General features: G+C 42.0%; 1 protein-coding gene across 4 annotated transcripts in view; it reads right to left on the minus strand.

Moving 5' to 3' along the window:
- Positions 1 to 20,881, minus strand: part of RASGRF2 (Ras protein specific guanine nucleotide releasing factor 2) — a 270,733-nt gene that overhangs the window by 96,588 nt on the left and 153,264 nt on the right. For all 4 annotated transcript variants that reach the window (XM_032156933.2, XM_058440755.1, XM_058440754.1 and 1 more), the window contains exons 15-17: positions 19,883 to 20,265; positions 10,078 to 10,203; positions 6,686 to 6,775 (exon numbers count right to left, since the gene is read on the minus strand). In XM_032156933.2, the coding sequence (XP_032012824.1) occupies positions 6,686 to 6,775; positions 10,078 to 10,203; positions 19,883 to 20,265 (599 nt within the window). The remainder of the gene's footprint in view (positions 1 to 6,685; positions 6,776 to 10,077; positions 10,204 to 19,882; positions 20,266 to 20,881) is intronic.

Here is a 20,881-nt window from a genome sequence, read left to right on the forward strand (position 1 = left end):
CATACTGCATTTTATATCATTTCATAAACTCTATAATTAATCCTACAACTTCAGGTGTATAGTAAGTGCAATGATGTGCTCTGATATATTTATTCATTGAATTTGCATTTCTATTCATATCATAACTATATCCAAACTGCACCTGCAGATTCCCTGTATCAGCAGCCATTTGAAATGCACACATTTATATTTCTACTTTATGCAGAGCTCTTCAATTTGAGCAGGTGCCTGCAAAGACATTTCAATCAGTGTGGTGGCACACAAGAACACCATCAACCATACTTTGTTTCAGTCCTATCCTGTATAGAGTTAAAGCCCCATGAAAGGGAGGATTGTTTGACATTGGGAAAGGAAATCAGGGTGGCAATACATACATCATGCTGCTCTACTCACCACTACCAACTAATCCAACTAGTCACCAGAAGAGTGTGCATATTAACACCTGGTCAACTGTTCATATTTAATTGATGCCATCTTCTGCTTTTTTTCATTATACCACCTGACTCTGGGCTAACTTAGAAGAAAGATGGCTAATGACTCATTGACAATCACTGATGCCCCCACTCTCACTCCCCAGCATACAAAATTTCCTGTAGCTGTTGTGATTCCAACAATTTTCTGGATTGGACTCAAAAGCGGATTTACCAGGAAATCAAGAAAGCTTAAGCTTTAGGCCTTCTCAATTTGTATGGGCCTCTCTCAAAGCTCTGGGAGGTGCTCTAAAGGTTTATATTTATAATTTTATATTATTTTCCTTGAGGTGTGTTTCCCCAAATTGTATAAACATCAGGCCTACAAATTCAGGATCCATCAGTAACTGGGCCTAATTTGGAGATCAATGATGGTACCAAAAGCCTGGTTCTGTGAGTATGAGTGCAACACAAAACCAGTTCTTGTTAATATCACAGTATGAAGCTTTAACAGTTTAGTTAGTGCTTGCATTCTGATTGGCAGCAAACATTTATGGTGACCCTAGGCCTCAGGTCTAGGCATATCTCAAGGACTTTCCAATCATGAGTGTGAGGAAAAGTCTTAACATCAAATGAATACCAAGACAATGAGGCTTATTTACAAGTCTACCAGGTGCTCAGCTCAGGGTTGTGGGTATCCAAAAAAGTGATACTAAACACAAAAGACACTCAAAACCTGCTTGCTGACTTGAAGAGACTGGTATCACTTCCCCAGATCAGTCGGAGAAATAAGACAAAACTCTTTTGCCCTAGAAATAACAACAACAACAAACAATTTAAAAACACCACAGTACTATAAAAATATATGGACAGTACAGGTTTTTCTTTTCTGCACTGAATATTCCCTATTGCAAATATGAAGATCCAGTCATTGATTCATTAATTCAGTAAGCATTTATGGATCATTTACTATATGTACAATACTATTCTAGATATTGGGGATACTGCAGTATATAAAATAGATAAAAATCTCTGCCCTCGTGGATCTTACATTTATTGGAGAAATGGATAATAAAGCAAGATAAATTAGTAAAACAAATAGTGTGTCAAATAGTGATAAGTGTTGAGGAAAAAAACAAAGCAAGTGTTGGTAGGGAGTTGAAATTAACAGGAAACATGAGACAATAATGCTTCTGCTAAAAGCTGCATTCCTGCGAAGTGTTTCTTTGTCAGAGAAACACTATAAACAGAGAGAGAAGTAATAGTAAAAGCACAACACTACAATCCTGGGTATCACCTATGGGTCTACATAAAAATCCATTAAAAATTCCTTGAAAGGTTACTACATTCACAGAAAGCATAAAATCCAAATCTCGAGTTTTGAGGGGCAGGATATGGGTTCTCTGGATGGTGGTGACTCAGGTAAACAGAGGGAGCATGATATGGAAGGAAAAGACTCATCCAATTTTGGGAAGGGAAGGCTCTAGATCTTTTTTTTTTTTTTTTCAAAGGAAGAAAAAGAGATTGAGGCCAGGCACAGTGGCTCATGCCTGTAATCCTAGCACTTTGGAAGGCCAAGGCAGACAGATCACCCAAAACCAGGAGTTCAAAACTAACCTGGCCAACATGGTAAAACCCCGTCTCTACTAAAAATACAAAAATTAGCTGGGCGTGGTGGCACACACCTGTAGTCCCAGCTACTTGGGAGGCTGAAACAGGAGAATCGCTTGAACCAGGGAGGTGGAGGTTTCAGTGAGCCAAGATCACGCCACTGCACTCCAGCCTGGGTGATAAAGCGAGACTTTGTCCCCCCGACCCCCGCAAAAAGATTGAAAACCAGGTTTTTCCAGTCCATGTGGAAACTAGGCAGGCTAAGACCCCAGCAGCAGGGCAGGCAATCCCAAACAGATCACAGGGCACCATCCACAAATAAAATCAGTTTTCCTTGCCCCCGGGGTCAGGCAGGAACATCTTGTCTTGACCTCCTTGCAAACGGTGGCTCACGCTTGTAATCCCAGCACTTTGGGAGGCCGAGGCGGGCGGATCACGAGGTCAGGAGATCGAGACCATGGTGAAACCCCGTCTCTACTAAAAAATACAAAAAATTAGCCGGGCGTGGTGGCGGGTGCCTGTAGTCCCAGCTACTCGGAGAGGCTGAGGCAGGAGAATGGCGTGAACCCGGGAGGCGGAGCTTGCAGTGAGCCGAGATTGCGCCACTGCACTCCAGCCTGGGGGACAGAGCGAGACTCCGTCTCAAAAAAAAAAAAAAAAAAAAAAAATTGCTGTCCTCCCTTGTATTGCATTTGAAATTCCTTTTAATGCAGTAAGAAAGTTTTCTAAGCAATACTTAAAGAGAAATGGTTTAATATACAAATGCCTAGAGAATGTTTGAGAGCATAATAATTAATTGACATTTATAACCCAGAGGTGCCAGATTCCTATATATTTTGATGGAGATGGGGTCAGGGGAAGGGCTGGGAGAGTATTAAAGCAAGAGGGAATCTGCAGAGGAACCTGAAACATGGAAACTCTGCAGACCTCTGGCTTGGCTGGGCTATATCTTGTTTCCTGTTAGGAGCCAGGACACAGCAGAGCTGCATCCCCAAGTCTATCTGTATCACAGCCAAATAAGCAGACAGGAAGCCTGCAGACACTGATGAAAGCATGGGGTGTTTATTTGTCTATGCAATCTTTTTTCTGCTTGCCTTTACAACTTACCAGGTTCTGGATGCATCCAGGCTGGCAATTCCTGATTCGCAGAGGGGATACAGTCTGTTTGGGAGTTGACTGTTATCCAGCACTCTCTTCCTTTGAACACCTGTCCAGGTATCTAGGTCTAGCCCTCCCCGGGCAACGCCATGCTCTCCCTGGCTAGCCAATAAATCCAGATTATCTTCTTAGCCCTTCCCTGTTTCTGCTCTGAGTACAACTTCTGCTCTCTGCCCAGTTCTCCCAGGCAGGTGAAATCTGCTAAGGGACCAGTTCCTCTGAGTGGCTGAGCCCCAGGAATTCACTGGTCTCCACTCCAAAAGAGACACCCTTTCTTACCATCACTAGCCATTGAAACTGAGCCCTGTGCAACCTGCTGCCTTCACAGCAGAGCCATGGGCACTGTTGAATCAAATCCCTTATTGCCTCTACTTCTAAAATCAAATCATGTGGCTTCAGACTGCATGATAGGTAACATCAACAGCACTGTCATAAAAGAGCAGTCTGCTCACACAGGGTTCAGGCTCCCCAACACCTAGCAACATTGACTGAGTCTGTTAGCAAGTCCGAGCTGCCCTCCTCAGAAAGCACCACCAGGAGTCAGCTCGCTGAAGAAGGGTTTTCTTCCTAAGACTATTTCAGCTGCAGGGGAGAAGTAGGAAAAAAGGCAACAGAAAAGCAGCAGGCTTTCAGAAAGGGAGAAAGAGCTGGCTGTTCTGGTTACTTTTTCCTTTTGGCCCAATATGCCTGGGAAAGCTAGTCAGAAAGCCGTTCTCTAAAGCACATTTGAACGATTCAATCTTCATTGCAATCTCAGGTGAAAAAAGGACCTCCCGCTACCCTCCAGCAAATGGGGAATGGGCTCATCTCAAATAAACCCCAAATTTATTTTCCCTCACAAACCATATTTAAATTAGGAAATCTGTGAGATGTTCTTGTCCTTCACTTTTTCCAAAGGCAGACTAGCTCGTGAGAACGGAAGACAGGAGAAGGTCTTAGCAAATCACAATCAACAATAACTCTGCTGAAAGCCTAGCAAAGCCTCCCTTATTTCCCCCCAAAAGGTTCACTGTTACAGAATGTAATCAATCATAGAAGCCAACTGTATCGACAAGATTGATATTTTGACCATTATAGCCTGCTTTGTGTTATTCTGATGGGACTTTTGGGGAAAGGCTTTAAGAATATTTGGGGCAAAGCACATCCCAATTTGCCTGACCGTATCTCCAGTGAAGCATGTATGGCAAAATGCTGAAGAAACAGAATGTGGTCAATCTGCAAAATGTTTATTTAGAGAAATATATATAATAATAATAAATAATATATAAATTACTATGGTAGTTAACGTCCATTAGAGAACATCTTTTTTTGGTCCTCAATTTGGGAAAAAAATCACGCAGATAATACCTACTAGTTACTATTGTGAATATTGGTTCAGAAGCTTTGGAAAGGACTCCTTCGTTACCACAAAGGTGAAAAATGGCTAACAAAATATGCCCACTCTCATATTTCCACAAATCATGATGATTGGGGCCCATAGGTTTAGTTTAGGTGAAGACACAGCAACAAGGCTATTTAAACCACTTACAGATTTATTATTTATTAATTTACTTATTTACTTTTGAGACAGAGTCTCACCCTGTCATCCAGGCTGGATGATCTCGGCTCACTGCAGACTCTACCTCCCAGGTTCAAGTGATTCTCCTGCCTCAGCCTCCCAAGTAGCTGAGATTACAGGTGTGCGCCACCACGCCCAGCTGATTTTTGTATTTTTAGTAGAGATGGGGATTCATCATGTTGGCCAGGCTGGTCGTGAACTCCTGACCTTGGGTGATCTTCCCACCTTGGCCTCCCAAAGGGCTAGGATTACAGGCGTAAGCCACCACGCCCAGCCCTAAACCACTTACAGATTTATTTTAATATAATATCCTCCTTGCACGTGAGAGAAGAGGAAAGAGATAATGAATATAATTTTTATCTAATAAAATACTGTGCTTTTATTTTAAGTACTTTTTCTTTACCCTGAAAATTAACTGACAGCAACCCAGAAAGAATCGTGGAGCTACTGGAAATGAATTATGAGTCAGCTAAAGCAATAGCTGCACCCCTACCGGCTCCCCGCACTCCACAAGCCCTCCCTCCCACCTTGCATATGCTTTTAGCATTGTACTCAATTAAAATGGAAACGTGTTCTCAGTAATTGAGTTATAAAGGGTGAAGAACTCTGTCAAACAACACAGGAGGAATAACAGCCTTCTCTGATAAAGAATTTCTCAGAGCTGTAACCCACAGACCGCCTGAGTGAGACTCACCTGAAGGAGCTTATGCTTATTTATTTATTTGATTATTTTTTATTGTATATGCCTACAGGGTACAATGTGATGTTTTGATGTACGTATATATTGAAGAATGATTAAGTCAAGCTAACTAACATCTGTTACCTCACTTACTTACCATTTTTTTGTGGGGACAGCATCTAAAATCTACTCTCTTAACAATTTTCAAGTATGTGGTACATTTTTAATCAGTCACCATGCTGTACAATTGATCTCCAGGACTTATTCTTCCTGTGTAACTGAACCTTTTATCCTTCGACCAAACAGCTCCCCAGTTTCCTTCCTCCCCACCAGCCCCTGGTAACCACCAGTCTACTTTCTACTTCTATGAGTTTGACTTTTTAGATTCCATATATAAGTGAGATCATGCAGTATCTGCCTTTCTGTGCCTGGCTTATTTCAGGTAACATAATGTCCTTCAGGTTCATCCATATTGTTGCAAATGGTGGGATTTCTTTTTTTTCTTTTTTTTTTTTTTTGACGGAGTCTTGCTCTGTCACACAGGCTGGAGTGCATTGGCACAATCTTGGCTTAGTGCAACCTCCACCTCCCAGGTTCAAATGATTCTCCTGTCTCAGCCTCCTGAGTAGCTGGAATTACAGATGCATGACATCATACCCAGATAATTTTTGTATTCTTAGTAGACACAGGGTTTCACCATGTTGGCCAGGCTGGTCTTGAATGCCTGACCTCAGGTGATCCACCTGCCTCGGCCTCCCAAAGTGCTAGGATTACAGGTGTGAGCCACTGTGCCTGGCCAGATAAGGAGACTTCTGAAGATGCTTATTTAAAAGACAGTCTCTTCCCAGAAACACCGACTCAGAAAGAGCTAGGAATGTGCATTCTCTTATTATTATTATTTTATTTTGTTTTGTTTTGTTGAGATAGGGTCTCACTTTATCACCCTGGCTGGAGTGCAGTGGTGTGATCGCAGCTCACTGTAGCCTCAACCTCCTGGCCTCAAGCGATTTTTCTGCCTCAGCGTCTTGAGTAACTGGGACTATAGGCATGCAACACCATGCCCAGCTAATTTTAAAAATTTTTTATAGAGATGGGGTCTCTATGTTGCTCTGGCTAGTCTTAAACTACTGGTCTCAAGCAATCCTTCTGCTTTGGCTTCCCAAAGTGCTGGGATTCCAGTGTGAGAGCTGCCAAGTGTCTCATCAAGACACTGGCAGACACGGGCCACTGACTTAATATAAACGGTCACATATCTGCTCCCCTACTCACCTGGTGGACTCCCATGTCCCGCTGCCGCTGTAGCTATTGCAAAAGCAGAAGCTGGTGAAACAGAGCAGTGGGCATTGTCCGCCGTCTGTCCTGGTTATTTGAAAAGAAAGGAAATGGAATGGTGAGGCAAATGGACAATATTCTATAACAAAAATCATCATTTTTATTCCTGCACTGGATGAAGGACTGGGCCAAATGCCCTGTATTATCTCTGTTAATGGGCAAATAACAAGATTGCACATCAGGAATTCCACTCTGGATATATAACCAAGAGAAACGAAAGCATACATCTACACACAAATGTGTACATGAATATTCATAGCACCACTGCTCACAGTAGCCAAAAAGTAGAAACAATCAAATGTCCACCAATTGATGAACGGAAAAATAAAAGGGAATATTATTTAGCCACAAAAAGGAATGAAGTTCCAATGCATGCTAGAACATGGATAAACTTGGAAAACATGCCAAGTTAAAGAAGAAGCCAATCACAAAAGGTCACACATTATATGATTCCCTTTATGTTAAATGTCCAGCAGAGGTGAACCCATAGAGGGAGAAAGTAGATTAGTGGTTGCCTAGGGCTGCTGGGGTTGGAGGGGGAATGGAGAGTGACCGCTAATGAGTATAGAATGGCTGATACGTATAGGGTTTCTTTTTGGATGACGAAAATGTTCTAGAATTAAATAGTGGTTATGACTGCCTGACCTTGTGAATATATTAAATTAAAAAAGACTGAACTATATACTTTAAAAAGGTGAATTTTATGGTATGTAAACTCTATCTTAATATAAAAATATTCTTAAAAAAGATACCACATCATGTTACTGATAGAATTTCCTGACAGAATTTCCTTCTCAGAACACCCTTAACAGTACAGATGGTTTAAGTGTGGCCCTTTTAAAATCGAAAGGATGTATTGAGCAACCTTGTAGTCCCTTTCACTCCTCAGACTGTACACACAGCGTCTGGCAGTGCTGGTGCCAAGCTCGCTGCTTCTCCTCGCTCAGGCTTTTAGTGAAAACAGTCCACTGTGATTCTGACCTGAAGGGCTTGTATTAGTTTGGCCCTAATGTTTCACAATCATGCCTAAAATAAATACATACATAAGAGGGGAAGCAAAGAGCTGCTTAATGTGCCCAAGCACAAACGCATAAAACAGCTCTACCTTCTCTTTCCACAACAGACTTATTGCATTTTGGAACAAGGTGGCAAGTAGACAGATACACAGGCAAAATTTCAGCTAGATAGAAATATGTGATGCTGTCCTCGTTCGGGTCCTCCATATTATCACAGGTTTCAGCCTCTTTCCCATGTTTCTACGTCTCTATGATTTAGTCATATCAGGGAAGAAACAAAGGATTTGGCTTAGTTAATCCACAAACAAGATGAGGATTTCCAGATAATCCTTATGTGAGTTAAAAATTTTATATGTGAATATAAACATATGAAAAGAGAATATAAAGTAGAGTTCTAATAATTGTAACGCCTTGAACAGCGTTTAACTCTTGCCTTAGTAGAGCCTTACTTCCATAGGTTTTGGTCCCAAACTCTTCCAGGTTACAATGAAGTCAGAGGGTTCTGTCCTATGTGGCAATGGTCAAGGAAGTTGCCAAGACCTGGACTGACCAAAGCTCTAAGAAGAATAGAGAGATCTGGCTAATTCCATAGTAGTACTATGACAAGCCAGGAAAGTCTAATTTGTCACCTTCATTTACCAGAAACACCCAAATGGCAGGATAACCCATAACTGACTTGGAGCCTTAAAGCCCCAAGGGCTAATATCCACGAAGGCAGACATCTAACAACAGCTGGTCTCAGACCCTCCTAAGTTGCTCTCAGAGCTCATGGCAATGACAGCAGCTTCTACCAAGCTGCTAAGGCCACCCATAACCATTTGGAGCCATATACTTTAACTTTTGCTAAAATGCCCTATTTGAAGCATGCCTATGAGAGTCAAAAATGCCTTTACAGGCTGGGCACAGTGGCTTATTCCTGTAATCTCAACACCTTCAGAGGCTGAGGAGGGTGAATCACCTGAGGTCAGGAGTTCGAGACCAGTCTTGCCAACAAAGTGAAAACCCGTCTCTACTAAAAATATAAAAACTGCTGGGCGTGGTGGCCCGTGGCTGTAATCCTGGCTACTGGGGAGGCTGAGGCAGGAGAATCACTTGAACCTGGGAGGGGGAGGTTGCACTGAGCTGAGATTGCACCACTGTACTCCAGCCTGGGTGACAGAGTGAGACTCTGTCTCCAAAAAAAAAAAAAAGAAGCCTTTTCATTTGGGTTACTTGGGGTGAATCTGGTTTCATAATTGTGTAATTTTCTGTTCTAACTTGAAATAATTGGCTTAAGAAAAGAAAAGCAAACATTTCAAAACAACTGTTATTTGGATATATTTATTTGAGCAGTGGGGAAAATGGGAGATAATTAAAATATTTCTACCTTTTGTTCTGATTATTTTTTTTTCTCCAATTAGAGGACATTTATTTTGTTCCCAAACAAATTATGGAGTAATGCTTTACAATTTTCTTAACTATATATCAAAATACATATGCCAGTTTCTGCCACTAGCAATAATGATGACTGGGGTCCCATGTACCTGGACCTTATTTTAGATGAAATCATATTATTAACAAGGTCTCCCCAAATTGTGATGCTCAGATGAGTCCACTTATACAGACTACACTGGGACTCAGGGTAATATATCAGAGACTGGAAACATTTTGGTAAACCCAGCACTGAGATTCTTCAGCTAGCTAACATCTAAAGAAGAGCCTTTTGATTCACGTTACTCCTCACAAAATGCAATGCAATGATGGAACTAAACAAATGTTGGTTAGACTAATGACATCTTCTCTAATCATTTATTTTTCCATCACTTGGTCCTACAGTAACATTACAGTCATCCCTTGTTACCTGTAGGGTATTGGTTTTAGGATCTCCCTCAGGTACCAAAATCCATGGATGTTTAAGTCCCTGATATAAAATCGTGTAGTATTTGAATATAATCTATGCATAGTTTCCTGTATATTTTAAATCACCTGTAGATTATTTATAATAACTAACACAATGGAAATGTTATATAAATAGCTGTCATACTATAATGTTTAGGGAATAATGACAAGAAAAAAGTATACACATGGTCAGTGCAGAAGCTTTATTCTTCTGCCAAATGTTTTTGATGGGTGGTTGGTTGAATCCACAGATATGAAACTCACGGATGTGGAACCCACAGATACAAAGGGCAGACTGTATTTGCTTCCAATTAATTTTCAATAAGTGAGACTAAAAAAATTATTTTGGCAGTGAAACAATTAGGCAAAGGAAAGGTTCAGAAGCTAGAAATTATTTTTCACATTTCTATTTCTGAGTCCCTCTTGAGCTCTTACCTCCAGGCTGACGATAGCGGAGGTGCCGGGGAGTTGAGGGGGATCTGCAAGGTGAAAGTTCTGTGGTGTCTGCTGCAGGGGAGCTTTCCACTGCTGCTCGGTCCGCTGGTGCAGACTCTAGGACTGCTGCTTGAAAACATCATGAATTTTAACAACCGGGCCATGAATTCAAGAGCTTCTTGTCAGTATCATGCATGGAAACAAAAGTTCATTACAGATAATAAGCATTTCATTAAAGGGCTTTAATATGAAATCAAGTCAAGTGCTAATGACACTAAATCTAAATAAGGATCTTCTCTAACCCTGTCTTGATGACCCTGTTGGGCCTGGCTGACCCTGGCTGACCCTGGCCAGCCCCTTCTGTCAAATGCAGCAGCAGATGTTAAAGTAAACGGGGGTATGTGGTGGATCTCCTGCCCTTCCAAATGTTGTTGCTTTCTCAGAGTGGGGAAAGATGACTGTTTCAGGTCAAAAATCAGATTGGGATTACAAATCAGAACTTCACCAGTTCTTTGCCTGTGTTGCCCCCTAAACCAACCAAAGTTTGAATCTCTATAATGTGGCCCTCACCAGGGATCTCTGGGGTCTCCCAGGGATCTAAAGCTATGTTGTCCAAAATGACAGCACTACCCAAACGTGGCTATGTAAATTTATATTCACTAAAGTGAAATTATTATTTTGGCTTCCCACTTGCACTACATTGAGTGCTTAGTAGCCACATGTGGCTAGTGGCTATGGTATTGAACAGCCCAGATATACAGCATTTCTATCCTCCCAGAAAATTCTACTGGGTGTCTCTGAGCTAGAGCTACAGATCAGCAGGAAGCAAGTGAAAATTTTTTAAATGAACCACTGGGAGGGTTTAAGGTCATTTGAGCTTCTTTGCTGCAGCTAACATCCCAAGAATAACACACACCTCATTTTAGGGTCATTCTTAGGCCATTACTAATGATGTTTCTATGCCCCTCCCACTGATTTACTGAGCAGGTAAGACTACAACTTTGTGTATGTTCTTTCAGAGAAAAATATCACAAAAATGTAATACATTTCCAACGATTCTTCCATTCTTCTTGGGCTTTTCATTAATTCCCATTGATAAAAGCTTAGTGTCACCTCTACTAATTGTACATTAATCCTGTCAGCAGAACTACTTTGCTTTGCCATTCCATTCAAGATTTTACTCAACAAACTTTCAAAAATCTCTAATGACTTCATATAAGGCCATTTTTATACTTGCATGTGACTTATCCGCTTAGAAATATGGCCGCAATTTTGCTTTTTTGAAACACAAAGGGGCCAGGAAAAGGAAATGGTTAGAATCTTTCTCTGAATGACATAATTACAGTAAAGCTGGCAACGATGCAAGATGCAGACAAAAAAAATCAGTGCTTAGCTGTCGGTTTTATTATTTTCTAAATAACTCCCCCAAAATTCAGTAATGGAAGGCATCTGCTCTGTAAGAACGAGCAGAATATCAAATACATGTCCTTGGTCTGATTCAATCATTCAGTCATCTCAGGAAAATGAGAAAATCATTAGACAGCAATTACATTGAACCCAGGAAATTTCCCAATGAGAAAAGCTGGACAGACTCTGACTGTTCTGAAAGAACAGGAAAGCAAAGAAGAATCCTGTAAGCTAACAGGTACCTACAGAGAGAAGAAACCATGCCAGCACTGGGGGCTGAGGGGAGAATTCCTTCTGGCATATTCACTTTCGATCAGGCTCCTTGCAAACAGCTTTGCCTGCAGGACGAGTGGGCAGATGTGGCTCAAAACAAATGCTAAAATCGGGAGCACTTTCAGCCCACAGGCAGGCAATTTTCAAACTAAGAACACAGAAACAGACACTAGTGCTGTGGGCTGTGCAGCAACACAGGTGGCTAAGTTGCACAGCCATGGTCTAAGTGAACACTGAGGGAGTAATGGGGTCTGAATACAGTGAGCGACCCTTTGGCTTGCCTTTCTTTTCTGCTGTTGGTTTGGTTTTTGTTGAGAACCCATCACTGGGTGGAATCTGGATATCTGAGTCTGGCTGATATTTGTGTTTTGTAGAAGCACCTGGGGTTGAAGAACATAGAAACTGCCTGGTAACAAGAAGAGAGGGTACTAGTGAATGTTGGATGAGCCTGGAACAGATGTAAGGAATGAGTTGGAGGGAAATTGAATTGAATTTTTTTTCCCCTAAGTTCATTGCTTCACTCATTTTAAAGGATATTTCCTATTTTGCTTCTTTCTCCTCACATTGTTTGACGTTCTCCTGCCAGAAAATATTGCAAGGCTGGCATTATCATTGCAATGACAATAAAAATGGACAAAGGTCACTAGCGCTTTTCAAAAAACATGCCCTGAAATGAATAGTTGGATGGCAGTGAGGGAGACGTATGGCATCAATAGGGACCTAATTGGCAAAACTTATATTATACAATGAGGTGGTGTGGGGTTGTATTCTTAAGTGAAAAGCAGAAAATGTGTAAGTTCTTGGCACAGGATTCATATTCAAGTTTGCCAACTGTTTTAAGTGTTAACATTATGTGAAACAGGCAAACATCTTTCAAATTAAAGACGGATCAATGTCTCCTTTTTCTTTGTCAACTCAAATTTTTAAGACTAGACAGCAGGGTTCACACAGCAGCACTTTTGGCTCTTACAGACATCACATACACATACACACACACACACACACACACACACACACACACACACAGAACTTTCAGACTCATGCTGAAGTAGTGTTCATCCATGACTTTCCTAAAACTATTCATGACCAGTATTGCCCATACACCAATACAAAAAAACAAAAACAAAAGACCCTACAACTGAATCTGTAATTTGTTTCACTTATTCAGAAAAATGCCAAAGAGCTACCTCAACCCGAGCCTTAATTCTAAACTTTCTACCCAGAGTGTTTCCTTTGTAAGGATCCACAGGATAAATTGTTCTCAGTCTCAAGAACCAGCAAGCATGTGCCTGCACAACCAATCTATTCCTAGCCTTCAATATGAATCACAATAATTGATTATATTCTTGTCTTTACTCTGCCAGCAGAGGAGCTTGGAACGAAAGTCAGGAGACTCTGGGAACTGCAGAAGGCCACACAGTATTCATCTGTTCAGTAACCATACACTTGGCCACACACAACTTATTCATTTTACCCCATTGTCTGATTTCCTTACCTATTTTATTTTTGTCTTTTTTTGTTTTTTTGTATTTTTGAGACAGGGTCTTACTCTGTGACCCAGGCTGGAATGCAGTGGCATGATCAGAGCTCACTGCGGCCTTGACCTCTTAGGCTCAGGTGATCCTCCTGCTTCAGCCTCCTGAGTAACTGGGACCACAGGTGCACACAGCCACATCTGGCGATTTTTTTTTATTTTTATTTTTAGTAGAGACAAGGTCTCACTATGTTGCCCAGGCTGGTCTCGAATTCCTAGGCTCCAGCGATCCTTCTGCCTCGGCCTCCCAAAGTGCTGGCATTACAGGCATGAGCCACCATGTCCAGCTACCTATTTCATTTTAATGTAGTTGTACTCTGTATCTCTCTGAATGACCACCTTAAATATTTTTAAGTATAAGATGGGAAATAAATGCATTAAAAAGAAATTAGAGGACAGCTATAGAAAGGGAAAAGACATAAAGATGCAAAGAAGTGGCATAATGGAAGGATTAAGGGAGGGGTCACAGTAAAATGAGAGCTAAGGGGGATGCATTAGGCAGTGAATGTGACTAAGAAGCCCGGGGAGCAGAGGAGCTGACAGCTCTGGAGTAAAGGTTGGCTCTATGGGCTTCACCAAGTGCCATGGGCCCCTCCTAGATACAATCTTGGACTTTCTCCATTACCCAGAGTGGAAAGAGCTCAGCATTTAACTATGACCTGGAACTCTAAAACGATATTTCTAACCTATGAACCATCTGGATAAATTAACTGATAAAAATATCACACTAAATCACTTGTTTTGGGGAAATCCAGTGAGAAGCAAAGGCATGAAGCCTTCAACTTAATTCTCTAATATGAGAAAGAGCCTAATATTTCGGCCATACTGTTATTCACAGGTTCCCTCCATCTGCTGGCCCCAGGCCATGAATGATCAGTGCTGCCACATGACAAAGCTCTCCAGCAGCCACTGGCTGTGTCCACATGATCCCACTCTGTCCAATATCTGTACTGACAGGTCTTCGAAGCCTGTGTCAGTGTCCTTCCCTAAGAGCTTGATCCAGCTCTTTCTTATTTATCTTGGTCTCCCCATGCTATGATTTGATATGTCCCCTAAAGTTCATACATTGGAAACTTAAACTCCAATGAACAGTGTTGAGAGGTGAGACCTCTAAGAGGTGATTACATCATGAGTACTCTGCACTCATGAATGAATGAATGCCTTTATCTTGGGAATAGAATGAGTTTGGCCTACTTCACTCTCTTTCCCACCCACATGATACTTTCCACTATATTATAATGCAGCAAGAAGGCCCTCACCAGATGCCAGCCTCTAGAACTGTGAGAGATACATTTCTGTTCATTATAAATCACCTAGTCTCAGGTAGCACAAAACAAAGACAGAAAATTAGTACTGAGAAGTGAGATTGCTGCTATAACGAATACCTGAAAATGTGGAAGTGGCTTTGGAACTGGGTAATGGACAGATGCTGGAAGAGTCTGAAGGAATGGGCTAGAGAAAGCCTGTACTGCCATGAACGGAGGGTTAAGGATGATGCTATTAATAGTCAGTGCTCAGAAGAAGAGAAGAGCTTTCAAGAGTCTGAATCTCCTTAGAGATTACTTAGGTGGTCATGATAGAATGTTGGTAGAAATATGAACAGTCAAGGGAATTCTGGTGAGGTCTCAGATGGAAATGGGAAACAAGGTGTTGAAAACTGGCATAAAAGCCATCTTTGTTACAAAGTAGCAAAGAACTTGAGTGAATTGTGTTTATGCCCAAGGGCTTTATGGAAGGCAGAACTTCAGAGTGATGAACTAGGATACCTGGTGGAAGAAATTTATAAGCAAAATATTAAGAAGCTGCATGGCTACTTTTAAATATATACAAGAGGAAAGAAATGGTTTAAAGGCAGAATTTATAATTAAAAGGGAAACAGAGCAGAAAGACTTGGAAAATTTGCAGCTCAGCCATGTAAAGAGTGAAAAGGCATTTTTCAGAGTGCAAACCAAGGCTGTGGCCAAGTGACCATTTGCTAAAAAGATAAGTACTAAAGAGAGTATGGCTAAAAGAGAGCCAGGTGTTATTCATTAAGACAATGGGAGAAAGACTCCAAAGGTATTTCAGAGATCTTTCAGACAAAATAGGACCTTGAGGGCCAGGTTGACAGAGAGGAGTATAAGGGACCACAGCATTTGCTGCCCAGGGCTGCTCCCCACATTCCTGTGCAGTGCTCCTCGGCCACACTAGCTGTGGCCCAGGCAAACCCAGGTGCAGCTTGGGCCACCACACCAGAGGGTGCGCATGGAAAGCACTGGTGGCATCCATGTGGTGCTAATTCTGTAGGTGCACAGAATGCACAAGCTGTGAAGGCACAGCTTCCTTCACCTAGATTTCAAAGGATGCTGCAGAAAGCCTAGGGTCCCAGGCAGAGACCTATTGCAGGGATGGAGACACTGAAGAGTCCTCACTTGGGCAATGCCTAGAGAGTGAGGCCATTGCAGAAATCCTAGAACTGCCAGCATGCAACACCAGCCTGAGAGAGCTGCAGACAAGAGGCTTTAATCTATGAGAGCTGAAATGTGGGCTGAGCTCAGAAAAGCCATGGCACTGGGCCTGCCTGAGGCTTTGGGCACCCAACCCCACCCCAGTGTACTCAGGAGGCAGTACATGGAGTGAAAGATTAGTCTGGAGTCTTAAGAGTTAATGTCTGCCCCGTTGGGCTTTGGACTTACTTGAGGCATGTTATTCCTTTCTTCTTGCCTATTTTTCCCTTTCACAATGGGAATGTCTATCCTATTCCTGTCCCACCACCATATTACAGCTAGAAGGGAATTTGCCTCAGGATGAATCATGTCTTGAGTCTCACCCATATCTGATTCAGATAAGTCTCTGGACTTTGGACTTATCAGTTGATGCCAAAACAAGTTAAGATTTTGGGGGCTATTAGGATGGAATGAATATATTTTGCATGTGAGAAGGACATAAATTTGGGGGAAAAGGGACAGAATGTTATGGTTTGAATGTTTCCCCCAAAGTTCCCATGTTAAAAACTTAATTCCCAATGCAACAGTGTTGAGAGGTGAGACCTCTAAGAGGCGATTATATCATGAGGCCTCTACACACATAAATGGATTAATGCCATTATTGCAGTAGTGGGTTCCTTATAAAAGCATAAGTTTGGCCCCCTCTCCTCTCTTTCACGTCTATGTGTTGCCATCCACCATGTTATGACAGGGCAAGAAGGGCCTCACAAGATGTCAGCACCTTGATCTTGAACTTCCCAACCTCCAGAATTGTGAGAAATAGATTTCTATTCATGTACAATTATCTAGTTTCAGATATCCTGCTGTAACAGCCCAAAACAGAGTAAGATAACCCAAGTCTAACTTTTTTCCAGCTTATTGTTCCAGGGAAAAAAACTATTGATTTCTACTTTGTCCTAGACAGTAGCTCAAGCAGCTTTTGTGATAAGATATTGGATCATCACCTTGAAGACTAAAACTAGGGAAGTTGGTGATCGAAGTGGAACATTCCCTGCACAACAAGTTAAAGTGGAACACTTAATCATGCTGATATCAAATAGATATTTGCACACTAAATTCATTGTACCATTATTCAAATAGCCAAGAGGTGGAAGCAACCAAAATGTCTATTGATGGATAAATGCATAAAGAAAATGTAGTATCTGCACACTGCATTTTCCCATTATTCCACCTACTAAAAAAGGAAATTCTATCACATGCTATCATATGGTTGAACCTTGAGGACATTACACTAAGTGAACTAAGCCATTCAAAAAAGGACAAATATTGAATGATTCCACATATATGAAGTACTTAAAGTAGTCAAATTTGTAGAGACAGAAAGTAGAAAGCTGGTTGCCAGGGGCCAGGGGGAGAAGAAAATGGGGTATTATTCAATGATTATAGAGTTTCGGTTTTGCACGATGAAAAAGTTATAGAGATCTGTCGTTCAACAATACTATTGAGCTATACACTTAAATATGGTTAAGATGGTAAGAAGAAGAAGGAAAAGAAGAAAGATTCTCTAGGAGAGTTGTTGTTTTGAAGTTTACTCAGTGCTAGAAAGCCCTAAGAGGACTACTAACAAGGTCTGCTCTACGGGGCTGCCCATGCTGTCAAAACAGGATAAAGCCTGTCCCTTCAGAAGCAGTGATACTTGTGATGCTCGCAGAAATGGCATTCACTGGCTGGGTACGGTGGCTCATGCCTATAATCCCAGCACTTTGGGAGGCTGAGGGGGTGGAACACCTGAGGTCAGAAGTTCAAGACCAGCCTGGCCAACATGGTGAAGGCCTGTCTCTACTAAAAACACAAAAATTAGCCAGGCGTGATGGCATGTGCCTGTAGTCCCAGCTACTTGGGAGGCTGAGGCAGGAGAATAGCTTGAACCTGGGAGGCAGAGGTTGCAGTGGGCCAAGATTGTGCCACTGCACTCCAGCCTGGGAGACAGACTGAGACTCCATCTCAAAAAAAAAAAAAAGAAATGGCATTCACCACTAGTGATTACCACCACACCTTTACTTATATATTTTCTTTGCCCAGAAGTTCTCCCATCTCCTCTTTACAACCCACATATGTTTTGGCTCATGTCAAAGACACTTCTTAATTCTGCTCAACCAGATGTGATCTCCCTGCTCTTCAGCTTCCAGAGCACCCTATCTACACCTCTTATACCACTTGCCCATATAGTTATGTTGTGTCTCTATTATCCACATAACTACAGTATGACAGTGAAGGTGCTATTTACCATTGTGGACTCTAGCACACACAGTGTCCTGCACAGAGAAGAGGCTCACTCAATGATTCTTGAACAGACTTTACTGTATCCTCATCCCAACCCCAGGAGCAATCAAACCATAGCCTCCAAGCCACTGGTGTTGGACACTGAAATGTTTGTTCCTAAAGCTTTCCTCAAAAAAAAAAAAAAAAAAAAAAAAGAGAGAGAGAGAGAGAGAATCCTGACTTACCTCCAGATTTCTCCTCTCCTATCTACCGCAGTGCAATAAAGAAGGTGAAAAAACTTGCCATGATCTGAAAGCTCCTGTACTTCCCAGACCCCCATGCCCCATTCCAGTCATTCCCTCCACAGGGTTTCCCAAGCACTGGTGCTGGGTGCAACCCTGAATGCACTTGTCAGCTTGTGCACTGCCTCATTATTCCTGAGAAGAATCCATCATAATTTTGCTTAAGCTTGTTGTTCTAATGACTTTTTAATTATCTTCTCCCTTTCCTCCTCCTTAGTTGCTAACTTGTCAATTTAAAGACTTTAAAAGAGTGCAACTTTTGATGATGACAACCACTCCAGTTAAAATTCCATTAACTACTTCACTCAGGAAGCTTATTTAAATGATCTGAGCTAGATGCATATAGAAGCTTCAAGCAGGTAGAAAGACAAGCATCTATGCATCCATCTGGGCAATCCACCTTGAAATTGGACACTTTGTCTGATTTATTGCCCAATTTTTATTATATTATCAATAAGTCAGTTCTTATACAGTTTTTTAAAAGCCGTTTGTAATTTCACTGTGAATCATTTTTATTTTCATTACAGAAACATTTGACTTTAAAAGCAACAAGAATCACCTCTTCCAACTCTACACTGTACCAAGCTGAGAAAGCTAAAGTGATGGGAGAGAGGACCCTCGATCAGTTCACTGTATACTTTATTTCATTCATTCATTTAACAAAAATTTACTACTTGTCAGGCACTGGCCAAGACATTGAGGGTACAGAGGTGAGTAAGACAGACTGCTGATCTCATGGAGCTTACGTGGCAAAAGTGACCAAGCAGAGGAAAGAACAAGTGCAAGGACCCTGGGGCAGGAAAGACCAAAATGTTTCTGACACAAAAAGGAAATCAATGTGACGGTAGCCTAGTGGATGACGGTGCGTGGTAGGATCAGGGGCTGGAGAGGGAGACAGGATCCATGTCTCACAGACCTGAAGGCCCTGGCAGGGAGAATGTACTTTATTGTAAGTGTGACAGGAAGTCAGTAGAGAATTGAAGCCAGAAACCCTATGATCTAATCAACATTTTTAAAAAACTATTTTGGCTACGTCACAAGCAATTAACACTGTCCCCAATTTGATTTCTCTCCTATACCTCTGCTATAACATGGAGCACTGTCCTCATAACTAAATTAAAGAAGCCATCGTGGTACTTCTAGCCTAGCTCATCCTCAGCAGGGAAAGGCCGGAGGTACACAGGTACCTAAGGCAAATAAAGGAGGAGGAGAAACCTCTGCAGCCTGAGCTCGCGGGTGAGGGTACCCACAACCTCCCGGTGTGCAAAGCACCATGCTAGGCTCTTTAGCCAACCAGTCTTAACCAAATTCCAAGAACTCTCTAGTAATACCATTCAGATATGCTATTCTCCCATAGACAACTGACCACAATAAGCCTTTTACTACAGGGGCATAATGACAACTAATCTTGCTTTCTGTTCCAGAAGGGCCAGAAGAATCTACAGGAATTTTCTCTTCTAACTAACCACTGAGCTCATTCTACTTTCTATGCAGAAGTATTAAAGTTGTGAAGAAAGGGAACCAGGGTTCCAAAAGGAAGGGTGAGGAGGCAGGCGGCCAGCAAATGTGGGGTGTAATTATGCAAATGTGCTAGATAATACCTTTTTGAATACTTCGTTTTAGCTTGTTACACAGATCCACGCGCGGGTTATCGACATTCTCTTCTACTGATCCCGGGCTTTGCTCCGGAGAAGAGAGGCCTCTGCTGAGATCCAGTGGTATTTGACCAGTGTGTGGTGGTGGAGACGCAGCGGGGCTCTGGGTGGTGGTGGTGGGACTGCTGGAAGTTGTCAGGTCCAATGCTCCTATCTTTGAGTTTAAGGGAGAAGTCAAAGACAGCTTTCTGGCCCTCACTGGGGAAGATGTTCTGGACACAGCCAGTGGTGGCGGGGAAGAGAATTTGCGACACAAACGTGGGGATTTGCCATCCACCAAATGTTCACCTCTGTTGTTCTGGCTGGTAGCAAAAAACAATTCCAATGACCTAAAAATAAGAGCAAAAGTGCCTAAGAGATTGTAGCCAAGTGAAATGAATTCCCAGATGTCATTCAAGAACATGTTCCCTTAATTTATAGGCCACGATCTCATTGCACTTCTATTGCTGGACTTTCCTTAATCTAAATTCTACATGTATACCCTCCCTGCCAAAGAAGCACAGACACTTATTAGGCATCGTCTAATCCCTTGCTACTAAACTGTGGTCCAAACACCAGCATTGAGATCTCTGGGGAGCTCAGGCTCCACTCCAGGCCTGCTGAATCAGAGGCAGCAATTTAACAAGACACCCTTCCCCCACCACACGCAAGCTGATTCTTATGCATACTAAAGTCTTAAAATCATAATTGTCAAAAAAAAAAAAAAAGAAAGAAAGAAAAAAGAAAAGCCAAAAGCAATGGAGTTCATTTACAAATAATCACAGAACAAGCAAAGGCCAGTTGGAAATTTCAGGTTTTCAACTTCGTGCCTGGGGAACTCTGTGTGACCTTTACATATGGCCTTCTGCTGGAGGGGCACGGTATGTTCAGAGGCAAGCTAGTACACCCTAGGAGCTGCTATGCAGAGCTGGCCTGCTCATCTGCATGGTGACTCCAGAACGAAGA

The sequence above is a fragment of the Hylobates moloch genome, unplaced genomic scaffold (assembly GCF_009828535.3).
Source record: "Hylobates moloch isolate HMO894 unplaced genomic scaffold, HMol_V3 SCAFFOLD_6, whole genome shotgun sequence".
NCBI lineage: Eukaryota > Metazoa > Chordata > Mammalia > Primates > Hylobatidae > Hylobates > Hylobates moloch.